The sequence below is a fragment of the Strix aluco genome, chromosome 2 (genome assembly GCF_031877795.1).
Source record: "Strix aluco isolate bStrAlu1 chromosome 2, bStrAlu1.hap1, whole genome shotgun sequence".
Classification (NCBI taxonomy): domain Eukaryota; kingdom Metazoa; phylum Chordata; class Aves; order Strigiformes; family Strigidae; genus Strix; species Strix aluco.
This window is the reverse complement of record NC_133932.1, coordinates 43,532,212-43,547,474: the sequence shown is the minus strand read 5'-3', so window position 1 is coordinate 43,547,474 and position 15,263 is coordinate 43,532,212. Positions and strand designations below refer to the sequence as shown.

The 15,263-nt window shown below is 41.2% G+C and overlaps 1 protein-coding gene across 3 annotated transcripts in view; it reads right to left on the bottom strand.

Annotated features, from left to right (window-relative positions):
- The window catches only part of SRPX (sushi repeat containing protein X-linked), a 49,059-nt gene that overhangs the window by 15,252 nt on the left and 18,544 nt on the right, over nucleotides 1-15,263 (bottom strand). The window contains exon 2 of one of the 3 annotated variants that reach the window (XM_074816876.1): nucleotides 6,040-6,099. The exons of 1 other annotated variant lie outside the window; for it this stretch is intronic. In XM_074816876.1, coding sequence (XP_074672977.1) covers nucleotides 6,040-6,099 — 60 coding nt within the window. Of the gene's footprint in view, nucleotides 1-5,832; nucleotides 5,988-6,039; nucleotides 6,100-15,263 lie in introns of those variants that run through there. One more of the 3 variants, XM_074816878.1, reaches the window with a different exon arrangement.

The window sequence follows — 15,263 nt, the reverse complement described above, 5'->3', positions numbered from 1 at the left end:
ACCAGAAAGTCAGTCCTTCAAAGACTGGCAGCTCTTTTTTATTACAAACATTAAAGATTGTATCCATTAGATTGGGGGGTGGGGTGGGGGGCGTGTGGTCTACGATTTTTTGTCAATGGAATAAGTGTGCCACCGTGTGGACAGTTTAATGACAACCGGACCGTTTTTCCCTCTTGTTTTTTAAATGGATACATCTAATCTCTTTGGTAACAAAAGGCTGCGTTAGGAACACCTTTGGTCTACCTGTAATTGTAATCTTTACAACATTGAGCTCTCCCACTGCCCATTTAAAATAAATCTTCCATAATTTGTGCAGTAAAGGACATTGTCTTGGCTGAACTGTGATAATTCAAGGCCTGTCTCAGAAAGGATGTGACTTAAAATAACATAAATCATCTTGCCAATGTCAAGCCTGTCTGTATACAACCTCCACATGTCAGAACCACCATTCAGGGTTTAAGTACGGCTCCAGTTTTGCAAGGTTACTTTCCAAGTTAGCACCCAGGATTAAGGCTGAACTGGAACTCGTGAAGTGTGCAAGAACAGCCGCTCCCTCGCTGTTCTCAAGCAGTTCTGCAGTGCCACACTGAAACATTCAAATGCTCTTTATGTCACCCACAAAATAGCCTTCTACGAGCAAATGGGCACAATACCTTTGCCATGATTAAATCTGAAGGCAAGTGCCCAATCCAACAAAGTGAAAAGCTTTTCAGAAAGATCTGACCTTCCTCTCTTTTTGATAGTAATTGTAGCTTCCAATGGCAACATGAATTCAGGCACAATGCATATATTTGACAGCACAAACCCCTGCACTTCCTACTGTCAAATCTGTCAGAGGGTGTCCATGTTCATTCATGAACATATTATATACTTAGCACATATTCAGAAAAGGGAACCCAAGCTGCAGAAATTTAAATCCAGTTCTAAATGTTCTCAAAGGTCTAGACTTCATGTTTTATACTCTTCACCTCAAAAGATGGGTGGAGGACTACCTTTCCTTAATATCACGGAAATGTAGCCTGAACTACAAGAACCACCTTCTAGTTGCTCCTAGATGCAGGACAGTGACATGGATGGATCTGCCAAGTCAGAGGAAAGCTGGAATTTGGCTGGGACTTCATGGCTAATGCTCCTACTGAAGTCATGGGAAAAAGGGGAACACATGTACATAAAACTGAATGTTTAATAACTGATCAGGGCTATACTTTAAAATACTCAGGATATGGGTACCATCTTCTTGTGAGGATTTAACACCATACTGTGATATTGATGGGTGCAGTATCAAATAGAAACTTCCCCTTCCCAGCCAAAGCTTCAAAATCTTTGTTTAGCTTTGGCAACAAGGTACATCAAGAAAGCCATGCTTTTTCTGCAGCAGGCAGCTTTTCAGTAGGAGTTTCCTACACAAGGAGTGACTAAGCCTGCCCCTTCTCAGCTCCAAGAGTTGAAAAGGACATATCGAGAGGGAGGGAGGGCAGGACTACAAGGCAAAAAGAGGAAGATGACAGGTCCTGAAATCCTGTGTGACAATATGTGACATGTGGGAGGTACATGACAAAACTTTCCAAGTCTGCAAGAAAGATGGAAAAAAAAACCCAAACAAAACAAAGAGGTTTTGCCTTCACTCTTACAAAGTCACAGGAGACATTTAAAAATAATTTCTCGATCATCTTTGGCATATGTTCACATCTAGCTTGTTACGTACATTTTTCTACACAATTTGGATCATCCCCTCACATAAACAAACAAAAACCAATACAGCCTGTTATATTTCTCATACTTGGGATATTCAGTGTACAACCTCTCTAGGACATATTTTGCTTTCCCAATAGAAACTACATTTTGCATGTACATTTTGCTGTGCTCGTCCTGAATCAACACAAATAGCATAAGGACTAAAATCAGAGACGAATTGTCAAGCTTCTGACCAGACCAAGAGCTCACTCCTCTAGAACAGTCTGTTTCTGAAGCAGTTGTATTTTACTGTGACATGCTTATTTTTGTATTTCAGTAATACATGTGAAAACAAAGATGTGTAAGTGGCATTATTTGCAGTGTCACCAAATACACAGTAACTGTGACACCAGTGTAACAACACACAGCAGGTTAGGGGCAGAGTACAGTTCAGCTTTTTGGCTCAGCCACACAATCATCCCACATCTGTTTTTTTTTTTTACCTATGGTTCTGTTTTCCAAAAGTAATGAATGTCAAATACATCCTCCACTATTTACCTTACAATCAGGCAAGGTAGTCTGGTGGAGAGTGGGTTTTGTTGCTTGTTGGGGTTTTTTTTTAGAACTATTTCCTGTCCTTCACGCTAATCTCTACCCCAGTTACCAAAAAACAATAAAAAAAAAACCCATCAGCTGACTTGGGCCATGTTGTTGAGGGGCTGTATTACAGTGGCAGCCTACCCCCTGCCACTGGTGCAGTCTCAAGCATCACCTCCGACCACTCTCTGGGCGAAGCCATGTATGTTGGTTTCACAGAGGCAGCTTCTGTCTCATTCACCTTCTGGAGAAACCTTCCTCCTTCTGAGCGAACAGCTTTTCCATAACCTCCCCTTCAATGGTCTCATCCCAAAAATTTCCAACTTTTGTGACTGACTTGTTCTTCTCATGCCCTGAAGACCTTAAGCTTCGATATTTTTTTTTAATTAAAAAAAAAAAGCACTTTTCCCACTTGCTGTAGGATCTCCTTAACTAAGGAGGAGGCCTCGTTTTTTCTGCAGAAGGGTTTAAACCTGAAATTACTAAGAGACTGACTGAAGGGGCACAACAGGGGGGATGAAGATTCAGATAGGCTGAGCTTTTGCCCCAGCCAACTAGGTAATCCTTCAGCAAATGAGTTCAAGATATTTATGCCTCAGGTTTTCCACATATATAAGGTGCAAATGCATGGGTGACTTCCTTTGTAAAGGGTACCAACACAAATACACTTTGCAACATGATCAAGAGGCTAATAAAAAAAAAAAAAGACAAAGCAGCTGTTTCAGGTATTGCAAATTGCCTGAGTTTTTCTGCAAATTTTTGTGGCTTTACAAACACGCTTGCCTTGCATACACAGCTGCACATACATTTAAAAAAAAAAAAAGTAGCTAACAGCTAACAAATGCAGTTTAATGCACAAACAGAATACTGAAAAAGCCCTTTCTGTAGTGTTGCTGCAGCTATGGTGGTCTACAGAGAGAAACAAAGCAAGGTTTCAAGGGAGGGGTAATGCACCTTTTACTGGACCAAATGATACTGTCAGAAAGAAAAACAAAAACAGGCATGCTTTTGGATGCAGATAACTTGAAGAGCTTAGGAGGAACATCTGTTTGATCTAAAACATTATTATGCTTACTCTAGAACTGAATGTGATTAGAAGAAAGTGGGTGAGGCAAGGTTTATAAGGGCGCAAATATCTCAGTTTAGACCAACTGGTGTATCACTGAAAAAAACACAGCTAACTTAAAAAGCTTATGTGCCTGAAAGCACATCAAACAATACAACAAAGTTTTAGATCAAAGTTTGTTTATTTTTAAGTGAAGGCATATACTGGTTTTCAAAGGCTAAGCAGCTACATGGAATATTTATGGAATATTAGGGCTGGATGGGGCCCTGAGAGGTCACACAAGATGTTCCCTATCTCAAGACAGGATCAGATGTGTTCCTGAAGGCTCTGGGAATAAGAAAAGATACAGGTTTCCAAGACATCTATTCTGGAACTTCACCATCTGTACTGAGCTCTGTTCACCTAACTGAAATTTGGGTTTTTAGGTACCAGGATGTATGTAATGTTTTTTTGTTTAACAGAAAGTTTGCGCCATTCCTCAGCAATACAATAGCCTGCATTATCACTTAGTATTAAAACATTTCAGAGACTCAATCCTGTGTTTGAAACCACTGGAAAACAGGCAGCAAGCAGAAATGGTTGAAGCCACGATGTTGCCTCTACAGTTAGGGCTACTGTTTCATTGTTACATTTGAGAAAACATACTAAGAACAAGGATCGTCAGAGCAGTAGCACTAGAGCTGTGATAAACACAGGAACTGCCGTATTTGGGAAGTCCTTCCTCATCAAATATGATCCAAGACAGCCATGACAAGTGGCAGGAAGGAAAGCATCTTCTAGAACATTGTTTCCCTCAACCCCCTAGTCCTGTTTAAACACCAGCCAGCTGAGCATTTCCTTCACAAGCAGCATGCAAAGTGACCAGCTGTACTGTTGCTTGCTGGTACACCAGCCAACACAGCTGAGGGTTCACCAGGGAGGAAGGGAAAAACTCTCTAAAAATGCTGCAGGAACAGAAAGTCTCAGTGATGTTTCTCTGGAAAGCTGAGCAACTTGAAAGACATCCAGATGAAGACAAAAAGGTTTGATAGGAGGTTGATTCCTGCCCCTCCCCCTGCCCCAAATAAACTGCAATGTTTTGTTTCCAGATGCCAAAGAGGATGAATGTGTGCTTGCTTGCTGTTTAGTGAGTATGTGTGCAAAGAAAAAACAATTCTGCTTGCGTATGTTAACATCAGCTAAAAAAAATAATTTAGTTATTTGTTACTGTGAAGTTTTATTTGCCAAGCAACAGGCCACACACAAAATGCTGGACTGAATATGTAAGGAGAACCTCTGAATGTGGCTACGCAGCCCATTTTTCCCTGCTTTGTCTTTCTCTACCCCTTCTCCCCAATACCAACTGAAATAAGTATGCTAATGAAGAGTGAGCCTTTTCTACTCCAACGCTTTATACTCTTAGATTCACATTGTGTGATCTTCAACATTTGGCAGTAACACTTCCAAACTCAGGGCAGTTTTTAATATCTGCATGAATGAGTCATTATGTTTCACTTACCCTGGTGACATTTTGGCTGACATGAGTATAATCCATTTTGGATCACCATATAAAAGGAATTTATACAGATCCACATTTTAACTACTTGCCTGCCCTGGCATGAATTGGCATTGATTTATCTTCATGATCTCTGACATTCTTTTTCTATGTGTCTGCAGAGGGTTACATGTTAAAAGGCAAAGAAAAATGAGTTTACCTAAATAAAGCTTTAGAGAAATACTTCTGCATGTGTTTGAAAGCAAAGTTTTATACTGAAGTGTTTTACTGGGAGGAACATAAGACATTTATGAAAACAGCAACATAGCATCTGTGCTTTCCTCCTTGTTCTTCATAAATGTCTGAACTGCTTTATGACTTACCTTTTATAAGGCCCATTGATTCTTTGCAGAGAATCAGTAACAGACAACAGGACAACAATGCCCAGTAATTTCAAGTAATCAAAATTATTACAATCACAAGCATATCCACAGACTAGTTTACTAAAACGGAACAGTTACCATTTAAAGTGACAAATTGAATGCTAAGTTTCTTTACTGTCTAGGCTTCTGAGGGAGAAGAAGCAGAGTTTTTAAGAAAATGGACATAGTAAATGGAAGATTTACTGGTAGTGGCAAACTTCTCAATCTTGCTGAATGGCAAAATCTTCTAGAATAGGGAAGAAAACCTGAATTTGCTTTATAAACATGCCAGTCCATTCACTCATTCATCCGCTACATAATTTGCTTTTGGAATGTATGCGTTCATTTGTTAAACACACTTCACTTGGCATTTCAGGTAGCAGGTTAACCTGAAATGCAAACAATTTCATGGGGAGAAAAAAAAAAGAAATCATGAAAATCAAGTTCTCTTGCATGTGCTCCTATACATTACCATCAGTAGGCCCAGATTTTGAGTCAGTTTATCATTGATGGTTTTGTTAGGATGTATGAAGAAGAAAGATTTTCATGATTTAACAACCTGATCTTCCAAGAGTAAAGGCACTGCAAAAGTTACTTACTCAGGTGCATAAGAGAGTGGTGATCAGTACTCGGTCTCCAATTTCCATTGTTAAAAAAAATTAGAAATTAAATCTTGATCTAAAAATCCATGCAAAAAAACATGGAGCTGGATCACCAAGATTTTATAATCCATGAAAAAAAAAGAAGACCAAAGCTTTCTCTCAGCAATCAGCTGATCCTCTTTAGCACATAAGCAAAGCATTCACCTTTATATCTATTGCGTGCATACACATCTTCGTCATCTTCAAGGGGTGAGTATCCCGATCCTACAATACAAAATAGAGAAAAAAACTGCAGCAAGAAAGGAAATATAAATTAAGAAGAAAGCTTTGCAAAAAGACATGCAAGATTAGGATGCAATAATCTATGCAATGCCATCAGCATGGGCTTCTCTGAAGCTCAGATTCATAGCAGATCCAGTTTATAGTGAATTTGGAAGGGGCAAATTGATCTGATAATTGAGTGAAATAGTAAATCTCTCTCACTGCTGCTAGAGCAATGTTGTGCAATGCCATGTTGTACATGTTAAGTCAGATTCTCTGTTCCGGAAAGGCCACCTACCATGAAGTTGATCTACTGAGCAGAGAAAACAGAGGAGATACAGGTGAAGGGACACAACAAAGGTTTCACTATAAAGTGGTTCCATAGTGTCAGTGGCTGTTAACAGCCATCAGGCCAAACAGCAGAAGTAAAATGTGCATAACTCAAGAACAACCCTCTTTTACAACCTGTATGATCTTCATACCAGTAACAAAACATGAGGTACATTACCTGCAAACACGAGTTACACACAAAAACACTATTTGGTAACAAGCAGTCTTCTGGGTTGTTCAAAAATAGAGACAGTATAGTTCTATACTTTTAAAAACCTGTGCAACAGTTAAAAGCTTAAAATAAAGGTAGAAACTGCTTCAGAAAAAACAGAAACCATTTGGAGCACCACCAAGTGCTTCAAGGAACTCATCAATAAAACACGGCATTCAGCAAGAAAGTCTTCAAAATATCCTTAAGTGACATTTATTTAAAATCAGCAGCTTCATAGCATGAAGTCTAGTCTAAATTCTAGTTAAGTCTTTTCCAAGAAGGGCTCATACAAATTCTCCCTCTGAGAAATCTTTCTAAAAACCTTGCATGCAATAAGCAGGTACTAAGGAAGTTCAGCACTATGCTACAGGAACTTCTCACACATGGTATCTCAAAGTACAGCTATGGGGATATTTCATCACCATTTCTTGAGATGTGAGACCATGGTCTGTACAAACTGCTGCTTAAAGTTAGGCTAAATTAAATAATTCAGCACCTCAATAAGCTACTAATTTCATGTGCAAAACACACAAACTTTCTGCAGAAATCACACCCAAGGGACGTTAATGCCTAAGATAATTTTGCATAAGGATAAAAGAGCTACCAAAACAACATTTGTCTCCCCCAAATTACTGTCAGCATCTGTCAACAGATTCCACTTCTTATAAAACACAAAATAAACTGCCCAGAAACCAGTGAAACTTTACTTCTTACTCTACCAGCCTCAGGAAAATCCAGCCTTTGTATCTGCAGCTGCTCCACGGGAGTAGCTTTAGTGCATAGGGTCCATCTACAGAAGGGCAGCGCCTTCCACAGCATCAGCCGCAGCACTGCTCGTGAGGGTTTGGACTGCCTGAAGATGAGAGTCTTTGCATCTCCTGTGACCTTTCTTGCCGCGTTTCTTGCGCTAGCACCCAGGACCTACGACCAGCCTGCAGCACTCAGCAGCTCCTTCTGGGAACCGCAGGGACGTGGCAGATGCATGCACTCCATGTCAGACCAAAATCCTGAATCAATACTGCAGCTGTGTGAACCATTGAGGCTCCTGCATGTGAAAAATCAAGAGTTGTGTTCACAAGTACCATAAAAGTAGCAAACCCGCACCATTCACCTTGGGCCCAATTCAAAGCTTGCTGTTAACAATGGGAATCCTTCCACCAATTTTCAGAAGGCTTTGAGCTGGGACCTGATACAGTAAACTTCTGAACAGCTTCTCCTCTGAAATCGAGGGCTTATATATAGCACAGGCTTCCTATCACTTCAAAGCCATGTCTCTGGATTTTTTTGTATTTATTGTTGCAGTTGAATTTTCGATGCATAAACACTGACATCCGAGAAACTTCTTAACATAAAACTTCAAACTTTGTTGCACTTGAAGTCTGACTGTATAACATGAAGAGCAAGCTGTGATCCTGGAGGGCTTTGTGAAGACTGGATAGGTAAATGAACACCTCTCTAAGCATCAATTATTGTCAGACATTGGAATACTCTCAACTAATTACTCAGAGGGTTATAAAACTGTTATCTCAGCGTTATCACTCTTAATTGTCCAAATTTTAGTGTGCATTGACTTCATTTAAAATCAGTAAATGTTAGAGCTATGTGAGCTCTTACGTATTTACCTTTTCTTAGACAAGAAATAATTAAATGCTTTTGACAGTGTTCTAACAAAAATTGGCCTTGAAGAGTTATTTGCTACTCTTGCCCTGAAACAAGGCTCTGCTCATGGAGTTTGACATCATCTATTTCCAGTTCATTTTCTAGCTCAAAATGAGAAGCCAGTCGGGTTTCTTTCCTAACAAGCAATGTTTTGTTAGTGTTAATAACCACAACAGGCCTGGCTTGGGGAACCACGGGAGAGGTTGACCTCGCACTACCCTGTGAGGGTCTCGCTCCCACTTTCCCGCGGTCTCTTCTCAGAGGGTGCCCACTGGCCGACACCGGGCCTCAGCAGGGCCAGCAGAGTCTGAGCAAGCTGGGGGCACCAAGGGTAGTTTGGGCATCACCCACTGGCCCGGCGCCATGCCATGGAGAACTGACCTAATCCAGAGGCCTGTCCTTGAAGAGCCGGGCTGGCTCTGGGAGGATACATCTACACCACCACACCACTGTCCAGGGCACTGCTGCACCTCACCCAGAAGTGCTGGATTTTCTCCTGTCTCTACATGCCCTTCTTCACGTGTGCCTGGACTTGGTATTGTCCCCTATCTCTCTCCATATTCACACACCCACTGCTCTGACAGACCTGTCCTTACCACATCAGGTGCGTACAGCCATGTTACACAGCAGCCCACCAGCAAAGCATGCCAATTCCACTTTGGCAGACAGCTTCTGCCCCAGCAGCCATGAGGCCTGACCTGGCATCTCATTCCCTACTGGTGCCACCCAATGTGAGCAGCCCTGAGCAAATCGCCATTTCATCTCCATTTTCTCAGTCACAAAAAAAAGGATTTCTTCTTCACATACATTCAAAATTAGCTACCAAACCACGTAAGGACAAAGCATTGTTCTGTGTCTGAAGTGCTAAAATTATCACAGTACAAAAACTGGAGGAAGAAACATTTGAGGATGAATGACAAGAACAAGCTGCTTTACAGATGTCCCACGTCACAGTTCAGGGTATAGCAGGTTCCTGCAAAAAGCAGCTGTGGATTTTGTTCTGGCAGACTACAAGCAAAATACACGAAATAACTCTTTCATTTTAAGATTAATCTATTATGAGATTAATCTATAGATTTAGACGATTCTGTTTATGTTAGGAAAAAAGATTTATTCATTCAGCAAATCATCAGTACATTTTTATAACCTGGGGATGCATAGGAAACTTTATCTTTACATACATTTTATTAGGGCTTTATTAGAGTTTTAATGAAACTACACACAACCTAGTAGAAAACACACAGCAGTGTCTGTCACCATGAACCCAATAGTCTGTGCCAAATGAATAAATCCAGGGATATGACTGCCAGACAGGGCAGGAGGAGCTATCACAGTAAGCCAGTAAGCCTTCTGAGGAAGTAAAAATCCTCGTACAAGAAGAATTCATTATTAAGAGAACACATTTACTTTTAGTGTTCAAACTGGCAAGCTTATGGGACACTCAGACACATAACAGTTACCTATTTGCGCAAAACCTAACTCAGACCATTTCAGGATCAGTTTTGCCTATGTTTTATGGTTGCCACATCCACTCCAAGTATCCTGATGCCAGCCTTCAAGCCAATTCTCATTCAGCAAAACTCTTAAGTATCTCCTGGAGTGGTTTCATCAGCCTCAAGGAGACAACTCGTTTAACGCTAAACCCACTCAAAATTGATTACAAATGTTTACATTCAACATCAAGCATCTGAAGAAGTACTCCACTGCTTTAGTAGCACAATCTACATCCAGTGGAGGCTGCTATTTTCAGTTTCTCATGACGGCTCCACTTCCACACTTACAGCCCAGTATTTGCTCTCCCGGCCAGAGGCCTTGGTCAGCTGAAAAAGAAAGGGAAAGAAGCGGAGCATATAGCTGCATTCATGAATGAGCAGATTACAGTATTTGCACATTCACATTTGCACACAATACAAGATAGATAAATTAAATACACACAGCCAAACAGGCATTGAGCAAAATACTTCCTATATTTCTAGGATCTGATCACCCTCCTCTTGACTGTTTGTTAAAGTCTGCAAAAGCCTCGACTCCTACTACACAAGTGAAAATGCATGTATTTGTCGGTGCTTGCTGAGCCAGAGAAGAAGGACAAATGCTGTCAGATTGCAGTAGAAGTTTTAAAAGGACTTCTGTGTCCCTCAGTTTTGCTCAAAACCTGACTTTCTTAAGTATATTACTCCTTTATGCACCGCAAATCCCTGAGCAGATAGAAAGACACTATTCCAGACAGTAAGATCCCAAACTTCACTATACTCGTTGGGCATGCCAGGGTTGACAATTTGAAAAGGAGCTATTTACCACCACCCTCTGGGTGCAGCCTGTCAGCCAGTTCCCCACCCACTGCACAGAGCACTTATCTAGACCATAACACATCAGTTTCTCTAGGAGGAGGCTGTGGGAACCGTATCAAAAGCCTTGGAGAAATCCAGGTAGACAATGTCCACCACTCGCCCACATCAACCAAGCAGGTTACTTGGTCATAGAAGGTGATCAGGTTTGTCAAGCACTATTTGCCCTTGGTGAATCCATGCTGGCTTCTCCCAGTCATGTGCTTCATGTGACTTGTGACAGCCCCCAGGAGGATTTGTTCCATAACTTTCCCAGGGACTGAAGTAAGGCTGATGGGCCTATAATTTCCTAGATCCTCCTTTAAGCCCTTCTTGTAGATGGGGGTGACATTAGTCTTCTTCCAGTCTTCTGGGATGTCCCCCGATCTCCACAACTTCTCACAGATTATGGAAATTATTTTCTTACTGGATCATTTAATTCTGACAAGCACCAGCAAGGCAAGGTTTAAAATGATAGTAAAAATGCACAAAAGAAAAATCGATACCAGTGGAACACTTACAGGTTTCTTTAAAAAAAAGTTAAAAAAACCCCAAAGCATCAGTAAGTGAGAATGACAACATCAAAGCCTGCAACCGCATATAAACCTTAGCAAAGTTATTCACTGTAAGATCTTCACCAGGATCGCTGGGATTACCTGCACGGACAAAGGGAATGAGGACTCTGGTGCTCCACTGTTTGATGCCACTGATTATGAGTGATTGCACATGGGCAAGTTTAGGGTCAGGCAAACAGGACTCCTCTCCCCATTGCAAAGGTTCAGCCACACAGGTCTGCTGGCAGAATCAGAGCACAAGAACAGAATGCCAAGGCAGGCACTGCATACGCAGGTGTGTACGTGAACAACATTTAACGTGCTGATGTGCTGTATATCCTTTATAATTGAGAAAAAGAAGGAATGTGGGCTCTAAGAGGCAGAACAGCTATGTAGACTTGTTCTTCCCAGGACTAGCATAGAAATTTCTTAACTCTTTTTGAGCTGGACCAACTGAGAATAAGCTATAGACAGCAACGGTACCGTTCATGACACCAGCTGGAAATTTTTTACCGATTACTGCCCTGAGACAGGACAAGTTTGGGCACTTAAGTACAAGAGGCTATAGCACTTAGCCTGCAATAAGGACTTTTTTCTGAACAGCAATGCTGTTCTCCCTAGTTTAGCATCAGACAGACTGAAGAGTTTCATATATAGTGTACTTGCAGTCCTTCAGAATACATTAATAAAAGCTCAGATTTTTTAGGCGATACTATTTTGACAATTTACACCACTGAGTTTCTTATGCCTTTTTTCTTTCTCATGCTCTTTTGCTCAGGGCTTATAAGTATTACCTAAAATTGAGGTACATGCTGTAAAAATCAGCAGCAAAAGTCAATGTTCCAGGTTACGCTCTACTGAACCATGAAGTCTTAAATATAGCACCAATTCAGTGGACAGCCAGCTGAATATGAGACAGCAGTGTGCCCAGGTGGCCAAGAAGGCCAACAGCATCCTGGCTTGTATCAGAAATAGTGTGGCCAGCAGGACTAGGGAAGGGATTGTCCTCCTGTACTCGGCCCTGGTGAGGCCACACCTCGATTACTGTGTTCAGTTTTGGGGCCCTCACTACAAAAAGGACATTGAATGACTCGAGCGTGTCCAGAGAAGGGCAACAAAGCTGGTGAAGGGTCTAGAGCACAAGTCTCATGAGGAGCGGCTGAGGGAACTGGGGTTGTTTAGCCTGGAGAAAAGGAGGCTGAGGAGAGACCTTATCACTCCCTACAACTACCTGAAAGGAGGTTGCAGAGAGCTGGGTGTAGTCTCTTCTCCCAAGTAACAAGCAACAGGACAAGAGGAAATGGCCTCAAGTTGCACTAGGGTAGGTTTAGATTGGATATTAGGAAAAACTTCTTCAGTGAGAGGGTTGTCAAGCATTGGAACAGGCCTCCCAGGGACGCCACTAGGCTGAATCACGATCCCTGGAGGTATTTAAAAGACATGCACATGTGGTGCTTAGGGACATGGTTTAGTGGTGGACTTGGCAGTGCGAGTTTAGTGGTTAGACTCAATGAAAAGATCACTGCATTTCGAATTTTTTGAACATTGCTGGGAAATCAAGAACAGAAAAAAAACAACCCTAAGAATACAGTGGTAATTTCCAATTTCAGCTGTATGGCAAATTTTATACAATAACCAAAAGGAAAACAAAGTGAAAAAAAAAAGAAACAACCAAACAAAAAAAACCCAAACCAAAAACCTGTTGTAATGACACTGCGTGTTGCGCACAGGGATGCAACATGATGGCATCTTCTCTGGTCTGCAGGCACTGGCTACTCTTGATACTGGGAGGAAAAGAAAGGCTCATTCCACATGCGATCTATCCTTCAAAACAGAGGAAAGCACTTGGGAATTTCTTCCATATTCAAATGCTGCTGATCAGTTTAAGCATGTGTAAGAAGAGGATGACCAGTTCCCACCAATAAGTCTGTAACATCTGGATTCAGTTCCTCCAGTGTTTTGCCTCAGAGTTTTATATTCCATGGTACCCAAAACCTTATCAAATATATGAATTAATAAACTTGGCTTTATGTGCAGCAGACTGTAGAGCTTCTTGCAGTATGGCAGGGCTAGGTCACACTAAGACCTCAGAAGTCTGAAAGATGTACATGAGTAGGCAGAAAAGGCACCAAAAATGGTCATGACCTTCACATTAGAGGGCTTTATTTTGTATGTAAAAATACCTGCACTCATTTATGATGGCAGTAAAAATGGGAAGTCAGGCTTCTAATCTCATTCTTTACTGGTTGAACATTACTCCCCAGTTCTGCAAAGCTCATGCTTAAATGCCATCGGCTTCGGTGGGATTTTAGTATTTCTTTAAGAACTGCCTGCACACTCAGGTGTTTTGTTGCATCTGGTCTGTAAAGCTTGAAAAAAGTAAAATAAGAAATATAAAATTTATTTTGTTACAGAAATCAAAGCAGAACAAATAGAAGAGGAAGTCAGCCAAATCAATTAATAAATAGCCAGAGATACTGATTTGCATTGAATCTTCCTACAGAAATGCAACTGTTCTTGATGAACATGTTTAAATGTAGAGAATCTAATGGCAACTGCTAATGTTAAGCAGTCTTCATCTGTCCTCCTCTTTCCTCAAAGGATGTTCCCACTGGCCACACCACTTTTCAGTCTATTGCTTGGCTCAATCAGTAGTCCCAACTGTCTTTGCAATGCATGGAAAAGCAACTTAAAGCACAGAGACCTGACAACTTGTATTCAGCAAGAGTTGTGCTGAACTGAGAAGCAGAGGATATCAAGACAGTCATGGTATGTTCCTGAACCCAAATGCAGCTCACTCATCCAGACCAAGTTAATAATTTTATGTGCAGTTTAGCCCGGATGATTAACTTCCATTGATGTTTAGAAATTTCCCTGCCTGTATTTATGGAAATACCCATGTGGATAGCACAGATTTGAGCTTACATACACACCTGCAAGCTCCACACCACTGTTGTGCTTCTATTCCTTGCAGGTGTAAGGTCTTTCAGGCACAGAAAGTAAACCCATACGAAGATCTCCTCAGGGCTATACACATATTAATTCACTGTGTCTCAGTATTGATCAAGATGCAAACCCCATGTTTCAAAGCACAGGTTTTAACTTGCTTCGAGAGAGATGCCTCATACAAGATTCCATCAAAGCATAGTTCTTTCAAAGTTGTCATAATCAAAGAACAACTGAAATGCAGAACAGAAAGCTTCAGAATTAGCAAGTTCAAAAGAGGTCAGAGATGCCTGAAGTTTGTGTGCCAGCAGTAGCTCATGCTTTGTGACATAAAACCGTCCAATTACACAGAAATCACAAATCTGATTAGGAAAATGAAGCCACAAGTTCTTTTCCCAAAAGATAATCTCTTCCCTCCTCCCTTGCCATCTGTGACCCAATGTGACTGAAGAAACTCTGCAGTTGACACCAAGCCATGAAGGTGTTTCCAACACAGATTAATCACACATGTTCAGAAAACTCGCTTTACAGAGAAGTCAGCTAACAAAATAAAACTTGTTTTAAGTGCTGGCAAATACTGTGTGACAAAGAAAACACTACTCCTGGCATAAGGTGTCTCGTTCATTTCAATGAAGTCACATATCCAGGAGTAGGCAGCCATGCCCATGCAGTTTAATATCACAAAAATCAGTGGTGGGATGGAACCTGCATGGACACGGAAGTTAGTCCAGAAAGGCTCTGTAAAAGCACAGTTCAACTCTACTTCCTTAGATAAGGCAAATCCAAAGCAAAACACTTTCCACCACTGATTTTGGGTTATTTTTCCCTCTCCAGACTGGCAATGAAAGTGGAAGTTGTTCAAATGGCTCTGACTCAACCCAAGCAGAAGTCCTGTAACACAGCAGCAGTCAAGGGAAAAGCTGACAGACTAAACAAGAGGTTACAAACACCTTTGCCAATAACATGTATGGTCCAGGAACCTTAGTGCAGTCGTAGGCTGCTCCCAGATATCTTGCTCCATTGCAAATGCATTTGCTTTTACTGTAATTTGTGTGTTTAGTGTTAGGATGAGCAGTGTATTCAAATACTGCTTACAGTATATACACATAAAATGACCAAAGGCCTTGGGTAATTGTTTTT